The sequence below is a fragment of the Electrophorus electricus genome, chromosome 23 (assembly GCF_013358815.1).
Source record: "Electrophorus electricus isolate fEleEle1 chromosome 23, fEleEle1.pri, whole genome shotgun sequence".
In the NCBI taxonomy this organism is placed as follows: Eukaryota; Metazoa; Chordata; class Actinopteri; order Gymnotiformes; family Gymnotidae; genus Electrophorus; species Electrophorus electricus.
Genome location: NC_049557.1, coordinates 11,174,072 through 11,189,652, shown reverse-complemented (window position 1 = coordinate 11,189,652; position 15,581 = coordinate 11,174,072). Strand labels below are relative to the sequence as shown.

General features: G+C 44.1%; 1 protein-coding gene across 3 annotated transcripts in view; it reads right to left on the bottom strand.

Moving 5' to 3' along the window:
* Positions 1–9,577, bottom strand: part of tab3 (TGF-beta activated kinase 1 (MAP3K7) binding protein 3) — a 9,609-nt gene extending 32 nt beyond the window's left edge. The window contains exons 1-7 of one of the 3 annotated variants that reach the window (XM_035522053.1): positions 9,316–9,577; positions 7,332–7,490; positions 5,907–7,062; positions 3,830–3,990; positions 3,204–3,303; positions 2,704–2,799; positions 1–1,964 (exon numbers count right to left, since the gene is read on the bottom strand). The exon at positions 1–1,964 is cut by the window's left edge and continues 32 nt beyond it. In XM_035522053.1, coding sequence (XP_035377946.1) covers positions 1,816–1,964; positions 2,704–2,799; positions 3,204–3,303; positions 3,830–3,990; positions 5,907–7,062; positions 7,332–7,433 — 1,764 coding nt within the window. In that variant the 5' untranslated portion in view covers positions 7,434–7,490; positions 9,316–9,577 and the 3' untranslated portion in view covers positions 1–1,815. Of the gene's footprint in view, positions 1,965–2,703; positions 2,800–3,203; positions 3,304–3,829; positions 3,991–5,906; positions 7,063–7,331; positions 7,491–8,796; positions 9,268–9,315 lie in introns of those variants that run through there. The other 2 variants (XM_027026256.2, XM_035522054.1) reach the window with 2 other exon arrangements.
* Between the last annotated feature and the right edge of the window lie 6,004 nt (positions 9,578–15,581).

Below are 15,581 nucleotides of genomic sequence, written 5' to 3'. Positions count from 1 at the left end.
TTCAGTCCAGGATCTGAACCTTACAAATTAGAATCAATGTGGTGGTGGTGTTTTTTTTTTTACCATAGGCCAAAGTATTGTATGTTATTGTCTATTTGATACTTTGAGGGTTCAAATTTTGGGTTCGTGACATGACACCATTTTTACGGGAGACAAAGGTCTAGCTGTCAGCAGGTAGCAGTCCTTTGTCTTGGTTTATAGGAGGATTTTCTCCAATTGTGAGCACATTAAAACTTTTATTTTTTTTAAAAAGTTTATACATTTAACACACAAAAGCCCACACCTGAAGCCAGTTGGTTTGGGAGTTCTGGCTCTGAAAATGGAGATTAAAAGGGTTTTGTTAAACTTGACAAACTTGAAATTGACATTTCTACACAAATATCTGCACCGACAGTATTTAAGCAAGTGAGGGGGGAAAAAAATCTGTAAAAAAGTAAAAAGCTGAGTCAACATTTTTCATTGTATGGAACCCATGTCTTGTGGTACAGCCAATCCTAGAATAGTTTCTGATGGATATTCCACAATTAGTCTTAATTATGTATCAATACAGGTAGCTCTTGGGGGAGTACAGGACTTAGCACCATCAATCTGAAGTGTGCATGTGTGTATGAGACAGGGAGGCACGACTCACTGTACATGTGTCTGATGAGTGAGTGTTTGTATGGGGTCTTTTTTTTTTTTTTTTAACCCCTAAAGTGCAGTTGTGACATGAATCTGATTTATATACACTAATAAAATAAAATCCTGGTAAAGAAAATTAGGTGCAGGTGTGATTTAGAAGCAACCAGGTCTGAGCTGATGGAATGTTACATGAGATATGGGCATATATGTGCATATAACAAGGCTCTCTTCTAGCTATGTGGCTTGTCATATCAAAACAGGAAACAGCCCATGTGTTCAACCTAGCTGCAGTAATCGGAAAAACGAATTCTGATTGCATACAGCCCTCCAATTCGATTCACATCAGCAAGAAACATTTTCCACACCCACCATACTAAATCAGAATTAACCCTTTCGCTTCTAGAATCGGCACTGAGGACAGCGAAAGGCATAGTGTCATCACAGAATCAACTGCTTTATTAAGTACAGCAACTTTGAGGCATTTACAGGAAAATCAACACCTTTAAAACACAGAATGCGGTGTGGCATAATGCATAAAAGTACCAGGGAGATTATAATTCATATGCTTGTCTCTTAGTGTTCTTCATTCAAAGAGGATTTTCTGAAGACTGCATTCAGTGTGAAGTGTACGTTAAGATTAATCAAGAGCTCCTGCTCATGTCACGACATGGTCCGTGATCAGGTGGAGTGCAGACCTACAAGTGGGATTGGCTTGGACGTGTAAACACGGCTGATTCTTGATGCTTGGAATGGTAGCATGGAACGCCATGCCTCTCCTACGTCCCAGCTCTTTCCACACACAAAAACAAACAGACCGACCAACAGACCGACCGACCGACTCACCCCAAACCACCGTTTTTTCTGTGTAGCCTGACTCCCCCCTTACAAAGCATCGTTTTCAGTAGAAAAGAAAGAAGAAGAGAAAAAAAAAAAAAAAAAAAAAAAAAGACACACAAAAACATTAAAATAAGTGCACGGCTTTTTCTTCTTGAGGAGCTAGAAGGGCGGAGCCTGATTGGATACCGAGATTTCATTTGGGCCACATGGCTCGTCCTCAGCAGGTTCAGTTATTGCTGGGTGGGACTGACGGGGTATGCAGGGCAGGGTGCAAATGCTGCATGACGGAACAGATTAGAAGAGAAGGCGGGGTCCGTGCCCTGCAGGGCGGGGCATGCTGGTAGCCAGGGTGCGGGTTCAGGTGTAGCGTGGCATCTCACACTGTTCACAGCGGTTCAGAGCCGGGTGGTTAAGGAAAGTGCAGCTATCACAGTTCCACTGGGCGCCCTCAAAGTCTTCATCTCTCTGGGCTTCGGCCGAGGATTTCACTCTCCGCGCGTCGACATCTAACACACGCACACACACAGATGGAGTAAGACACCTCTAAAAGACTTGTGAGTGAAGACACGTCTCATTTCACCCTACGACCGTCAGCACCTAACAGTGTGGTGACATCTACAGGGATGCGGTGACAGACACAGAATGGGACGCACTCCATCACTGTGGCTCCACCATCTTCACATGTCTGTTCCAGTGTTGTAACTACAGAATGACGATAACCCAGCAGGATGGAAACACCAAATCACACCAACCATCCATCTTACTGAGCAGAGGACAGATTAAGTAGGAGAGGATGGATGTATGTGTGTGTGTGTGTGTGTGTGTGTGTGTGTGTGTGTGTGTGTGTGTGTGTGTGTGTGTGTGTGTAAAAGCTAAATTTATTGTGTACGAGGAAAATCAATAAGCTCCTAAGATATCTGAGGGCAGGGCACATGGAGGGCTCATGACATGGTGACACTTTCACTGTCTTAGATTCAGGAGAATGGAAGGCGAACTCGAACAACACTCCTTTCACAAGCCAAATGCTGCAAATATAAATATAGTTTGGCACTTTGATCCAAAGCAACTTACAATTATGACTGAACACTACTCGAGAAATTGAGGGTTAAGGGTCTTGCTCAGGGGCCCCAACAGTGGCAACTTGGCAGTGGTGGGACATGGACTAGCAACCTTCAGATTACTAGTTGTGTACCTTAACCACTGAGCTGCCACTTTATAAGATATTAATGAGAAAGAAAAACTCACTCAGGTTCTCACCTTTCTTCCCTGGTTTGGGTGGAACGACTGGACCAGGCTGGATATTATCGTAAAAGTTGTTCATGGCTTTCGGATCAAACTTGCCTAATAAGAAACAAGCAGATCATCAAATAAACGTTAAAAGCCTGTATTATACACGTTAATCTTTGAGCAGGTCGTTAGTCAGTCAGATGGATTACACAGGAATAAGCCTGAGCTATCTTGACCCCATAAACTCCAACGCTAAACCTAAATGACTCAGACTAAGGACAGGGACAAAAACTTGGCTGGTGGACCAGACACTGTCCTGCAGCGAGACACAGCCACGGTCAGCAGTCAGTCATACAAGTGCAGCGCCGTGGTACCTGACACCACTGACCACTGGAGGAGGGCCAAGGAGTCGGTGTGAGAGAGATGGGGGGGTGGGGGTGAGTCTGCGTGAGACCTCCTGGAGTATCTTTGCTCATCACGACAGTGTGTCATCTTCATCGTTTCCATGAACTGTGTACCTCTATAGCAGGTCTGCAGCAGGTCTGTCTCCTTCAAGGTGCAGTCAATGTCGATCTGGAGCTGTCTGTTCTGAGTCCGGACTCTGGTCATTTCTTCAGGCTAGAAGACATGTGGCGCACGCGCGTGCACACACACGTTACCCAAGGGTAATAGTTCATTTAAATATGTGCACATTTGCACTGATGCCTTTGGGAGATGATTCTCTCCCTCTGGCTGGTAAGACTAAAATATATTAAATTGTTCCTCATAAATTCAGTATTACTGGCCTGTGTTAGAAAATAGACAGGCAGACAAGGCCTCCTTCCACACGATGGCATGCCTGATTTATAGACTACAAGCATCTCCAGCTACCTTAGTGCTACTGAGAGGCATCGCAGTCGCTAAGCAATAGCACAGGCTTCATTCCACACAGCAGCACATCATGGTAAACGCACACTTCTGCTGTCAAAACCACAATTCTGTCCAACACTGAAATATCAGTGCGGTTCAACCATGACTTTTATTTACATCATTACATTGAACGACACAGCAATGTAAATACAAGGTTTGTCCATATGATACAGAAGGACAGCGTTGAGCAGTTGGCTTATGCACGTTGTTGTATTGTAAATGTGTGTACACTCACCCGCGGGATGAGGCTGCTGCTGTTGACGCGTCTGAAGCGTCTCTGCAGGGCGTCGTACTCCATGTCGTTCACCTCCGCCTTCAGCTGCTCCAGCTTCTGCCGTTCCGCCTGCAGTCCCTTCATCAGCCTCTCCATCCGTGCACGCTGGTGCAGCAACAGTGCTGAACACACACACACACAGTGGGGGGTTAGATAGAAAGGCATACACAGGATACAGCACACCCAATCCTCAACAAACACACAGACATACACACAAGGGTTACAGCTATGACTGTGCACAAAATATAGATACAGCAATATATTGTGAATACACTCTTACTGACAAGTGAATCGATACAGTCACAGACTCATCGTTTATATTCTTGAACACGAGTGAAACATGCGTTTAAGTGCAATATTAAAAGTGTCCACCAGATGGCACCTCAAAAAGAAAAAACCGGGCGGCTTTAGGGAACATCAACGCGCTCGTCTAGGAAACGCAGTGGCAAAGCAGCTAGTCAGCCTGTTCAACATTTAAAGCTGACATTTGGGTAAACGTAGGTGGATTACACACAGAAACAAAAATTTTGTTTAATATATATATATATATATATAAAATTGTTTCAACACTTGTGCAAATGTTTCAACACTTGTGCTTTATAATAAAATTCAGAGTTTAATCCTTTCCTGCAATTTTTTAAAAATACTTTTTTTTTTGTATCCTCTATATTGGTACTTTACATTTTCTCCCCCCCCTTGATGGCGTTATTTGTTATTATAGTATTTTGGTAACATTTATTTTATAGACATTTTCTTGAATGATAGACTGCTAGGCAGCGTATCATATTGCGATGCCTATATCGTGATACAGGCATCGTATCATATTGCGATGCCTATATCGTGATACATATCGAAGTTACTGGCAGTAGCCAGCACTAATTGTAGGACCACCCACCAAACACAAATTCACACAGACCACAAGGGAGTCTTACACACACACACACACACACACACAGTAAACCAAAAAAAGCACACATAACTATGCACACATTTACCGAGCATTTAAAATGAATTGAGAACATTGAAACCACAGCATCTCAAACAGACACACACGTACAAGGTGAGTGAACAATATCATTGCATGCTAGAAATCATGCCACAATTTCAGACTTGGGGGTGGGGGGGTGGGGGGGGAAAGAAACAGCCAAAAGAGCATATTTAAGTCCTTCAACGACATGTGTGATATTCTAGTTGATCTGCATGTCCTTGCATTATTGGGTACACGGCCTGATATCTCATCTCTGACTAAGGACAAGTGTCATGTTATTGATTTCACTATGCTAGCAAGATGCCCAGTTCTCTTGAATTGAAAAGGGACGACCCCTCCAGCACATAACGGGTGGCGAAGTAATGGCTCACATTCAACTGAAAAAGATCAAGTCCACTATAAAGGGTTTTTTAAAAAATATATAAAAAAAGGTGATCCTTGTTTACCTTTTCTAACAGTTTGTGGGTTTACAAATATCAGCTAGGAGAGACACTTGACCCATTTCTTTACTCTGTACTGTATGATTTTACTGTATACTTAACATTAAGTACCAGGTTTATAGTCTGAGGGTTGAGACTGGTTTAGGCTCCCAGGAATGACTTACTATGTTTTCCACGTTAGGTTTGTTTTTACTGTTATTTCTGTGGTTTTCATAAATGGAAAATGATATCAGAATATTTTGTGTATGACCTAGAAATTTTGTATTACCATTATTGAATATCCTATTGTTTCATTTCTATTTTGATTTATTTAGTTCATCTGTTTTAGATTCATGTTATACATGCAAGTTATTTATTATGTTTTTATTTATATCCATGTCAATATTCTATCATTTTGTTTTAAATGGCAGGACATGGCTATGTCTCAGAGGGAGAGGGTGTGAAAAAAGAAATATTGTTTTTTTAGTTCCCATGTACTATGCTGATATTGGTAATAAGCAATAAAAACAAAAACAAACAGCCAGCAGCCACCAAGGGACAGGACGACTGGTTCAGTAGATTGTTGCCTCAACTCTCTTAAAAGGCAAACGGAGCCCAGGTCCCGACGTACCCTGAGTGTATGCGTAGTCGTCCGAACCAGAGCTGGACCGTCTGGGCATGCGGCTGACCTGGCTGACGACGTTTCCCGGCAGCGCAGAGATGGGCAGTATGGGAGGGGGTGCACCGTGCTTCTCGCCCTGATCCACGATGTTGAGTAGAGACTCCGCCTCCACTGGCGGGGAGCCGGTCGGCCGCTGGGTCTGTCCAGGCGACACTTTGATCTTGATGTAGGCGGAGCTTGCCGGCTGGGGTGAGGAGGCGGGCCGGGGGCGGCCTGGTCCCTGGTGGAGGTACACCCCTGGGTGGAAGGATGGCCCTGGGGGGCCGGTCATACTTATTGCCCGCGACGGGGAGCTCGGGGAAGGGCTAGTGGCCATGTAGAGAGCGGCCTGAGGAGCATGGACTGGGGAGTTGCTCCGTGGTCTCCCCTCCAGCGTGATCTCGATCTGGCTCTTCATGGAGCCCTTAGAGGTCATATAAGGCCTGTAGGTGACAGGCTGGTGCTGCTGGTAGGGCATGCTGGCTAGGGAAGGAGGGCTGATGGGCAGAAACACATGGGGGGGCTGCTGGACCTGGTGCTGGGGGGAGCTGTAGGGCGACTGGTACGTGGTTGCGGTGTAGGGGGACGGCTGGTACACAGGTGCCCCAGGTGAGGCCCAGGGCTGTGGGCTCTGTGAGGGTGAGGGGCGCATGTAGAGGGCACTGCCACTGTTGGTGTAGGCACCAGGCTGGATCTGCAACGCCTGGGGCACGTTAGGGATGTTCTGGGACAGAGTGACAGTGATGGGAGTCATGTAGCGGGCAGGCACTGGGGTGTACGTAGGGGACATGCCCTGTATAGTGGGCGGAGGGGTCGGGGTGTTGCCCGAGCGCCCCTGGTCACTCATGAAGAAGGGGTTGTATCCTGGCGACGGTGCCATGGCGGCAGGTGCGGACTGAGGCTCGTGGAAAGCGCCCCGCTGGGGCTCGATGTGCCCGTCGCTGGAGCTGTGCACGAGCTGCCGGGCACTGGCGCTTGGCACTGTGCCATCCGGGTAACCCAGGCTGATGTGCAACATCTGATTCCGGCTCAGGTGTGCCTCCTCTGGGCTGTGGTACTCCTCATAAAGGTACCTGTTACTCTCCTGGGCCAGCAGGTGGAAGCAAAGGTCCACGTTATTGTTGTTCTGAGGAGGAAATAGCAGACGTTGGGATAAACAACAAAAGAGCACCTGACAAGCTCTGACACAGCACTAATAGTAATGTGAATATCTGAATCTCTCTCAAGCTCCCCCCAGTGAGTAGGAATGTCAGAATGAAGGCCTCCACAACAAAACCATCCTCTAGACCTTCATCAATTATTGATCAAAGTGCAAATACACAAGGAAAAGTCACTCCCACCAGAACAATGGCCATTTCTTGAGTCGTCTAGTTAATAATGTGTTAATGTTCTCACCTGGAGAAGGCACTGGGACACTACGTTTTCTGGAATCTCTGGAAAGCGCTGCTTGAGGTCTTGCAGAATGTGGTAGTCCAGCTGGGGCCCTCCCTGCGCCATCCTGAGCACACCGCGTCACTCAGCCCGAGAGGCGAGCGACTGCTCTCCTCTGATCCCCTAGGGACGCGCATAAACACCACATCAACGGTACTGATCAACCGTTCTTACTAAAAAACCGTGGGTACAGCATCCGCGTACGGACACGACCGATCATCACGGAGAAGTGGACGGAAGCGGGCAGACACTGCAGCATGGTCGCAGTGATAACATATGGCGCACTGCGAGAGGGGGAATGGCTAATGTTGGAAGCTAGCCAGTCGGCGTGAAGTAGACCTTGCATGTAGCAAACGTTTACGAGAAATAGTAGTAAAAGACTCTGTGAACAGCGGTTAGTTAGTGGTTACCCCTGTGATGGGAAGGCCATACTCGTGTTGGGTTGTCGCAACACCAGGCAACCACTCTAAGAAACGTGAGAACGCGATCAGATGATTGCTTAGTCTGAATTAGCTGAGGCTGACACTGGTAGTGAGATGAAGTTACCCCAGTAGTGCATATTAAACCAGACCATTTCCGCTAAACAATGTCATTGGATGTGTTGTAAATCTATCCTCCCAGTGTTAGCTGCATAGCCACATTAGCATACGCGTGTCAACAAAAATCGCCAGTTAGCAAGCTAGCTAGCCTAGATAACCTCACCTAAAGTCCGGTGACAATTAGTTAGGTCATGTACTGTCGTAGTATAAAACGGTACGGTGCATACACCTCTAGATATAAGAAACGATACGGAGCATACACCCGAAGCTAGATATATTAAACGGTACGGTGCATACCCATCTAGGTTAGCTATGTTACACAGTGCATACACATCTAGATATATTAAACGGTAGCGTTACGGTGCATACACATCTACATGCATTAAACGGTACGGTGCATACACATAGTTAGATATATATTTAAAAAACCGTCATAGAAGTGAACAGCAAGCCGGCTAGTTTCATCTAACATTGTTAGCTAACCAACCAACCAACGCTACATTTGACATAAATTATCCCAAATTACTAACAAAACATTGTACAAAAAGGCACAATGTTTGAAACCACAAACGTACCAAGTAAGACGTAACATTTTAATATCTAACAGCAATGGAAACCAAATTACAAAGCTAGCAAGCGTTTCACGAATTAGGTATTGGAGAAAACTGAACTGACGTTTGCTATCTTGCTACTTCGCTAGCGTTAGCTAGGTAGCTAATGGTCTTTGAGGTTGATATCCGCTTTTCAGACATCCTGCCAAATTACTATAAACCACTTTGTCCCGATAAGTGCTAGCAAACTATTTTTGTTCTGACCAAGATTAAAACCTGTCAGTTTACCGAATTGGGTTAAATGAATTAGCTAGGTTAGCCAGCTAGCCAATTAGTTACCTCAGGTTTAGGTTCTCGGGACATGTCGCTATGCTATCATATCTAGGGACATCGTTATCTTAGTTTAACTACCGTCGTTTCATCCCAGTTCACAAAGGCAGCAAGTAACGTAGAGGTAACGCATAAAAAGAACAGAAATAGGTCTTTATATGCTGAACTGATGTACAGCTACAGACCGATCTAAAGTAAATGCCCTGGCGTTAACGGTGCTGTGTTGGACATAGCACTGCCCCTTAGCACGGAAATGCGACGGCTTTCCAAACATTGCAGGCAAGTCTTTCTCTCTTCTTGGAAACTGCCTTCGGAAAAACGCCCGCCGGGGCAATAACATATCACTGCACTCGGCTGTAACTGAGTTTTGCCCCTAGATAAAAACCATTTGGCTCCCTGTCAACGAGCTATGTCGCGACGCCCGAGTTTGAGGCTGAAGTGTCATCCCAAGCCGAAGCTAAACCCTCCAGACGGCGGCAGGCTGAAGACACGGCCAGGCAAAGAAAACAGCGCAAACAGCAACAGTACCGTCAACTGGGTCCTGGTTGCCATTGAAGTCCACGTAGGATTTCAGTTAATTCCACCACATTGTATTGTCCTAGAGCGACAATAAGTCCTGACAGTCTTAGGGCCAAATCGTAGGACAGTCGCAGGATAGTTTTAGGATCGCTGTCGCTACGACTCTACAGGTTCTGGAGACCCACTAGCCTAGTTAGCCAACCCGCACAACCGCTACTGTCTGTCGTCTTGTCTTTTTCGTCTACATTTTGTTTCCTTTACCAACAGTACATTCCTGCCATCTACTGGACTGGGGCTTTAGTTGTCACATGTAAGTGTTTATCCCCCCACCCTCTCACACACCCTCTCTCTCTCACACTCACTCACTCACACTCTCTCACTCTCTCACTCACTCTCTCTCTCTCTCTCTCTCTCTCTCTCTCTCTCTCTCTCTCTCTCTCTCTCTCTCTCTCTCTCTCTCTCTCTCTCTCTCTCTCTCTCTCTCTGCTTAGAGAACAGTGGCGCTTTATTTGTTCACTGCTTTGTTATTTGACCAATTACTGGGGTATTTTGGATGTTTTTGTAACCAAAAAAAGAAACATTTTAACCGATAGAAAGAAAAAAGTCGTCGTAGTTCTATTCAAAATGTAGCACAAAAATTGTTAAAAGTCCTAAAACGCCACGGCTCTGAGACGGGTTTATTATTATTATTATTATTATGTGCATTTATACAGCGCCCTTTTAGCTTTACAAAAAGGGAAAACTGCGAATTAATGAATCGGGCGACGCGAGAAGAGACGAACGACGCACATTCACTGCAAGGCGAAGACCCTCAGCGTCAGCGTAGAGGAAACCCAGAAGTAACAGGTCTTATGGCGAGCGCGAAGAACAAAAACACCCCGCCTATTCCCTATAGAAATACTGATAATTATATTAGAATATTTCGGGGGATATAGGAAAACCTTCTTCTAAAGTAGGAGGTTTGCAGTAGTTCCTCAAAGACAAAATACATGAACGAAAGTACGAATGACATCTGAATAAAACTTGGAACACAATTTATCAGCAGTAAGTTTCATTTAGAACATAAGTTTCATATAAGATCTATGCACAGATTTATAACTGATCAACAGGTGAGCATTTTAAATATTTTAGAAGCATAAAAAGTCTCTCAGATCAGATAACAATCCAATTGCCCATTAGTTTCACACAAATCAGTTTCCACTATCCCTAGGGGGTGAGGAGCAGTGGAAATGAATTTGTTATAAAGAGTGGATACCAAGCACCGGGAAACATTAGCAGACTTTAATAGATTAGCTAAGTGGTGAAGTTCTGTGGGACTGTTCCATGGAACACCATAGTCCCACAGTGCAGCACAAAGTTTGAGACAGACAAACTTGGAAGAACCAGAGATGGAACAAGATCTTTTAAGTCATTAAATTATTTAAGTCCCTTGTTATCAAATATATGCTGGAAGTTAAATATATTCACCTTACACCACAGGGGAAAATGGTTTGCTGCCTGTTAGGAAAAACCCAGTTATTCCATATTGGAGAATGTCTATGAAATTGAATTGAACTACCAATACTCTAGTTCACTTGAGCTTCCCAGGTGTTACTGAGGTGTTCTCTTTCTGTAGTGTTTCACATAGCTTTAGAGGTTTTCATGTTATCATTTAATTACTGATGATTAATGTTCTCAAGGCAGTGCAAAGGAAAAGTAATAAAATTTTAATTTGAGAAAGGAAAGTATGCATATTAGCTAAAGATGGTAAAGAGTGGAGAGACAGATTTCTGCGTTTTTACCATTCCAAATAAACTCTTTACATAACTGATCTAAACACAGAGAGAGACACAAGGGGGATCGTTGAGAACTAAAAAAACATACATGGAAGGATATTCATTTTAATTACAGAAACTCTGCCATGAAGGGAACACTGTAACCCTGGGGTAGAAGGTGGTTGACAAATATAGCACATAGACAAATACTGAAATGTCTCTGTCTAGTGCCTTATACTGTTTGCATTCACACATTCAGCTGTTCTTCTCAAGAGAAACTCATATACATTTATCACACAGTGTGCGTTTCCATGGAGTTGAACGTGTGACCTTGGCATTGCTAGCAGCCTGCTCAACCTGCTCTACCAGTTGAGTTACAGGTGTACCATGCACTGGTTTATGTACACTGACAGGTGTACTATGCACTAGTTTCTGTACAATCACAGGTGTACTAAACACTGGTTTCTGTACACTGACAGGTGTACTATGCACTAGTTTCTGTACAATCACAGGTGTACTAAACACTGGTTTCTGTACAGTGACTGGTGTACCATGCACTGGTTTCTGTAGAGTGACAGGTGTACCATGCACTGGTTTCTCACTTGGTGACAGTTGTACAGTGATATACAGATCTTTTACCAGTGATCCCTGGCCATGAAAGCAGTACACAATCAATTGAACTGACACCCAACATCAAGAAGGGAGAAAAGTAGGAATGAATGAGAAAGGAGTCCAGATATCAATTAAACTATTAGGAACAACTATAGTGTAAATTGTACTAACACCAGTTTATAACAGAAAATACAGACAAATGAGATGGGAGCTGATCAGTAATGGCTTTGAACACAAAAATGGTTCAGTGTGTTTGTCTTCTGACTGATAATGGAGCTCTACTGGTTCTTTCATAAAGTTCACAAAGATGAGTAGGATGTCTAGCATGTAGGATGTCTGTGTTATGAATCTTAAAGCAGAATGATAAACAGAATCCAATAGATGCAAAGTTGGTTTTGAGGCATGTCTATCTAATCCATAAGTGTTAAGAAGGTAGCCTTTACCAATTTCTTTCTGCCTTCTTGATTAAATGAAGAACTATTCCTAAAATAAAACCTAAGCTTTTAAACTCAACTTTTTAAAACCATTTTTTTCAACATGTGATTAAAAGATAAATGATTGTCCAACATAAATCTCAGGTAATCCCAGTAAAACATGCTGAACTATGGTGGGGTACTGAGTAGTGGGTGAACATGCATGTTTAGTGTACCACTTTAGTGATAGAGCAGACTTCCTTACTCACTGCAGGCTCGCACCTTTCAGGATTCTGGATAGAGACTCTGCCCAGCATAGATGACATGTGGGCATACACCTCTGTTCAGAGGAATCAGCCCTGCCGAAGCCTTGAGATAAACGGTATAACAATATTAGTCCTGTTCTTTCTACACTCAAGCTTTTGGGTGCCTTCTTGTATTTAAAAGCACAGATCCTGGGGCCCCTGGTCGTAGCGTTTTCTGGTAATCTGAGGTGTTGATGCTGTCATTCATCTATTTCATGCATTCACTCAGGTTTGTTTCGATGATGTGGATGGAGTGCAGTGTTTCGGAGAGCCCTCAGGACTGTGGTCACCCTCTGACCCTCCCTTCTGCTGCTACAAGCAGACACCTGGCACATGTCTACTGATCATGGACTAGACCTGCTTAGCTGCGGCAAAGAATCTATGATGATGGCAAAAAATGTCCCAGTGCTGCCAGTAAATGAGCTGATGTTCTCATAGCCATTTAACCACCCCATCTACTCCTATGCATGCAGATAGAGCATGCCTAGCTACCGTAGACCCACTGAAAAGGCTGACATCTATACTGAACTACCTACATTGATCATATATGATTAAAGCGAGGACTGGTCACAAGGTGGGCTGCCCAAGGAGGACGCGTTCCCTCTGGAGTCTTGGTCCTCTCGAGGTCTCTTAAGGGAGTTTTTCCTAGTAACTTTCACCACTGGTTTGCTGAACAGGAATGTGGACCCAGACATTTGTAAAACTGTTTTGTGACAACGCATGTTGTAAGAAGTGCTATATAAATACATTTGCCTTTGATTTTACAGTCAAGGTACTAACAGACATACACATGGTTACCACTGCTCGCATTTCTGACAGAGAAAATGTAACTATTTGTTATGGATAAGATCTATGCTCTGTTGTGAGCAATAACTTGTAATTCGGGAGGCTTATGGAATTCTCATGCAGAAAGTAGTCTGCTGTACAACAATAATAACTATAGTTGACCACAAGGTGGCACCATCGTTTCTTCAGAAGTTAACGGCACTGACTTGATTTTTTAAACCAAAATGTCCTTTTAACAGAAGGCTAGCAGAAACACTACCTGGTGTAATCTTTTAGATTTAGATAAATTTGCTGTGTTTGAATATTACAGCTGTTTTGCCTTTTTGTAAAAATTATACTTACTTACACTGTTTTGAAAAAAAAAAAAAAAAAAATTAGGCTGGCGGTAGGATCCAGGATGGTGATAAGACTCGAATAACCAGAATAATCGTATATACCCGCCGCCTCGTATCTTTGTTTTGAAGCGGAGCTTTGAATCATTGGTAAATCGGTCCCGGCCGGCGGCGAGTCATCGTGTTGGGGGCCTTTTTTAGCCAGCCTCTGATGAGGCTCCTGTTAGTCCTGTAAGAAGATACAGGAGGATCAGGAGCTGTTTTTAGTTTTTGACCGTCATTTTGAGTGGGCCAGCACACGATGGCTGTGGCGGTGTTTTTGATTAGTTGATTTGCATGTTTTGGGATTGAAAACGCGTTTTATTTTAAAGTATAAAAAAGATAATTAAAATGTTAGTGTACATGCTGAAGGATCGGAAGGTTGGGCCAGGGTGTTTTTTGAATTGCTTTTTATCTTTTGTACATTTAGATCTTTAAACAAAGATGAACACAGAATGCTGGTTTGGTACAAAATGGAATTTAAGATTTTGTGAAGGACGAGCCCCAATTACATTTTGTTGTCAAGAAAAAAACGATCGTGTGTCCTATGCTGCAATGTTTAACGTGCGCTAGCAGGCCTTCAAAGTCAGATCCACTGTGGAAGAGGCCGTGGCAGCACGAGGTATTCCCTGTTCAGTGACCCGAGAAAAGCGTCGCAGAGGTAAAGCATTATGGGTCATGTAGTTACAGTTATAACTACAAAAAACAACAACAACAACAACAACCCACCATTAAAACTGAATAGTCTTTAATGAGTCCACAGAAGCCAGGATAGAATAACAGAAGAACGTAGTGTTTTGAGACTTTTCTGGAGGTGGCAGCTCTCTCTCTCTCTCTCTCTCTCTCTCTCTCTCTCTCTCTCTCTCTCTCTCTCTCTCTCTCTCTCTCTCTCTCTCTCTCTCTCTCTCTCTCTCTCTCTCTCTCTCTCTCTGTGTGTGTGTGTGTGTGTGTGTGTGTGTGTGTGTGAGCGTGAGAGAGAGAGTAAAGAACCTTGTAGGCTAGTTGAGCTGTCTCCATAGCTATGATCTGAGCCCACAGGTGGGAGGTTATTTCAGGAAGTCCCCTTGTTCTGCCCACTGCTCTTAGTGGCCTCTGGTCCAGGGACTTCACCCTGGCCTTAGGAGGGAAGGAACCCCCCTTCAACACTCTGCCCTGCCCCATGCCCAACTGTCTCTGAAGAGACAGTCCTCTGGAAATGTGGCAAAAGGATGCACACATGGACTCCTCTAGAGATGGTCTAAAATATGTTTCATTCTTGTTATTGTATTGTTAAAACATTTTTTGAGGGGTGTGTTATTTGAATGCTCTCTTGAAAGATCTTGAAAGGCAGTTCGAGTTGTTTTTTTCAGCTGTCATGTAGACTTACTCCATCCTGAAACATCTTTCCTTGGCAGTGTTAGTGTGCAGTGAGAGAGAGAGAGAGAGAGATGCATGCTGGGTCTCTCCTCAGGTTACAGAGCTACAGGCAGATGAGGGCTTTTCCACTCAGCTCTTAAAGACACCTGTCAGTGTCCTGCTTCAGACTGACACCCATCTGTGTGTCCTGCTTCAAACTGACACCTGTATGTGTGTCCTGCTTCAAAGTGACTTTCATCAAGGACACAATCGCAGAAGAAGAGTCACCATTCACTGAGATATCTAAAAATATGTCAAATGCTTAATGTTCAAAGAGAGTACATGAAATCATCTACTGTGACACATCTTTCCATGCACTGAAAAGGTTTCTATTACGGCCGTGTTCTCTCATCACTTTATCTTTGGTTAACCACATAGAGGGCAGGATGGTTTCCTGGATGATTTCACAATCGTAACTGTGCATGGAGCGTCCGCTCTGATGTGTCAGACGATCAGACTCAGCAGCTGCGAGCACAGGCCATCACTAGGATCTGGAGCAAATGGCTATACAACGGCTACCTCCGAAATGAGGACCTGACACCCAGTCCACTATGACAGGACATAATGGGTTTTTAAACACCGTAGTCCACCAAATGTGGAGAAGAGTCTTGTGTTGGGTTCAGTCGTTACACATCTCCG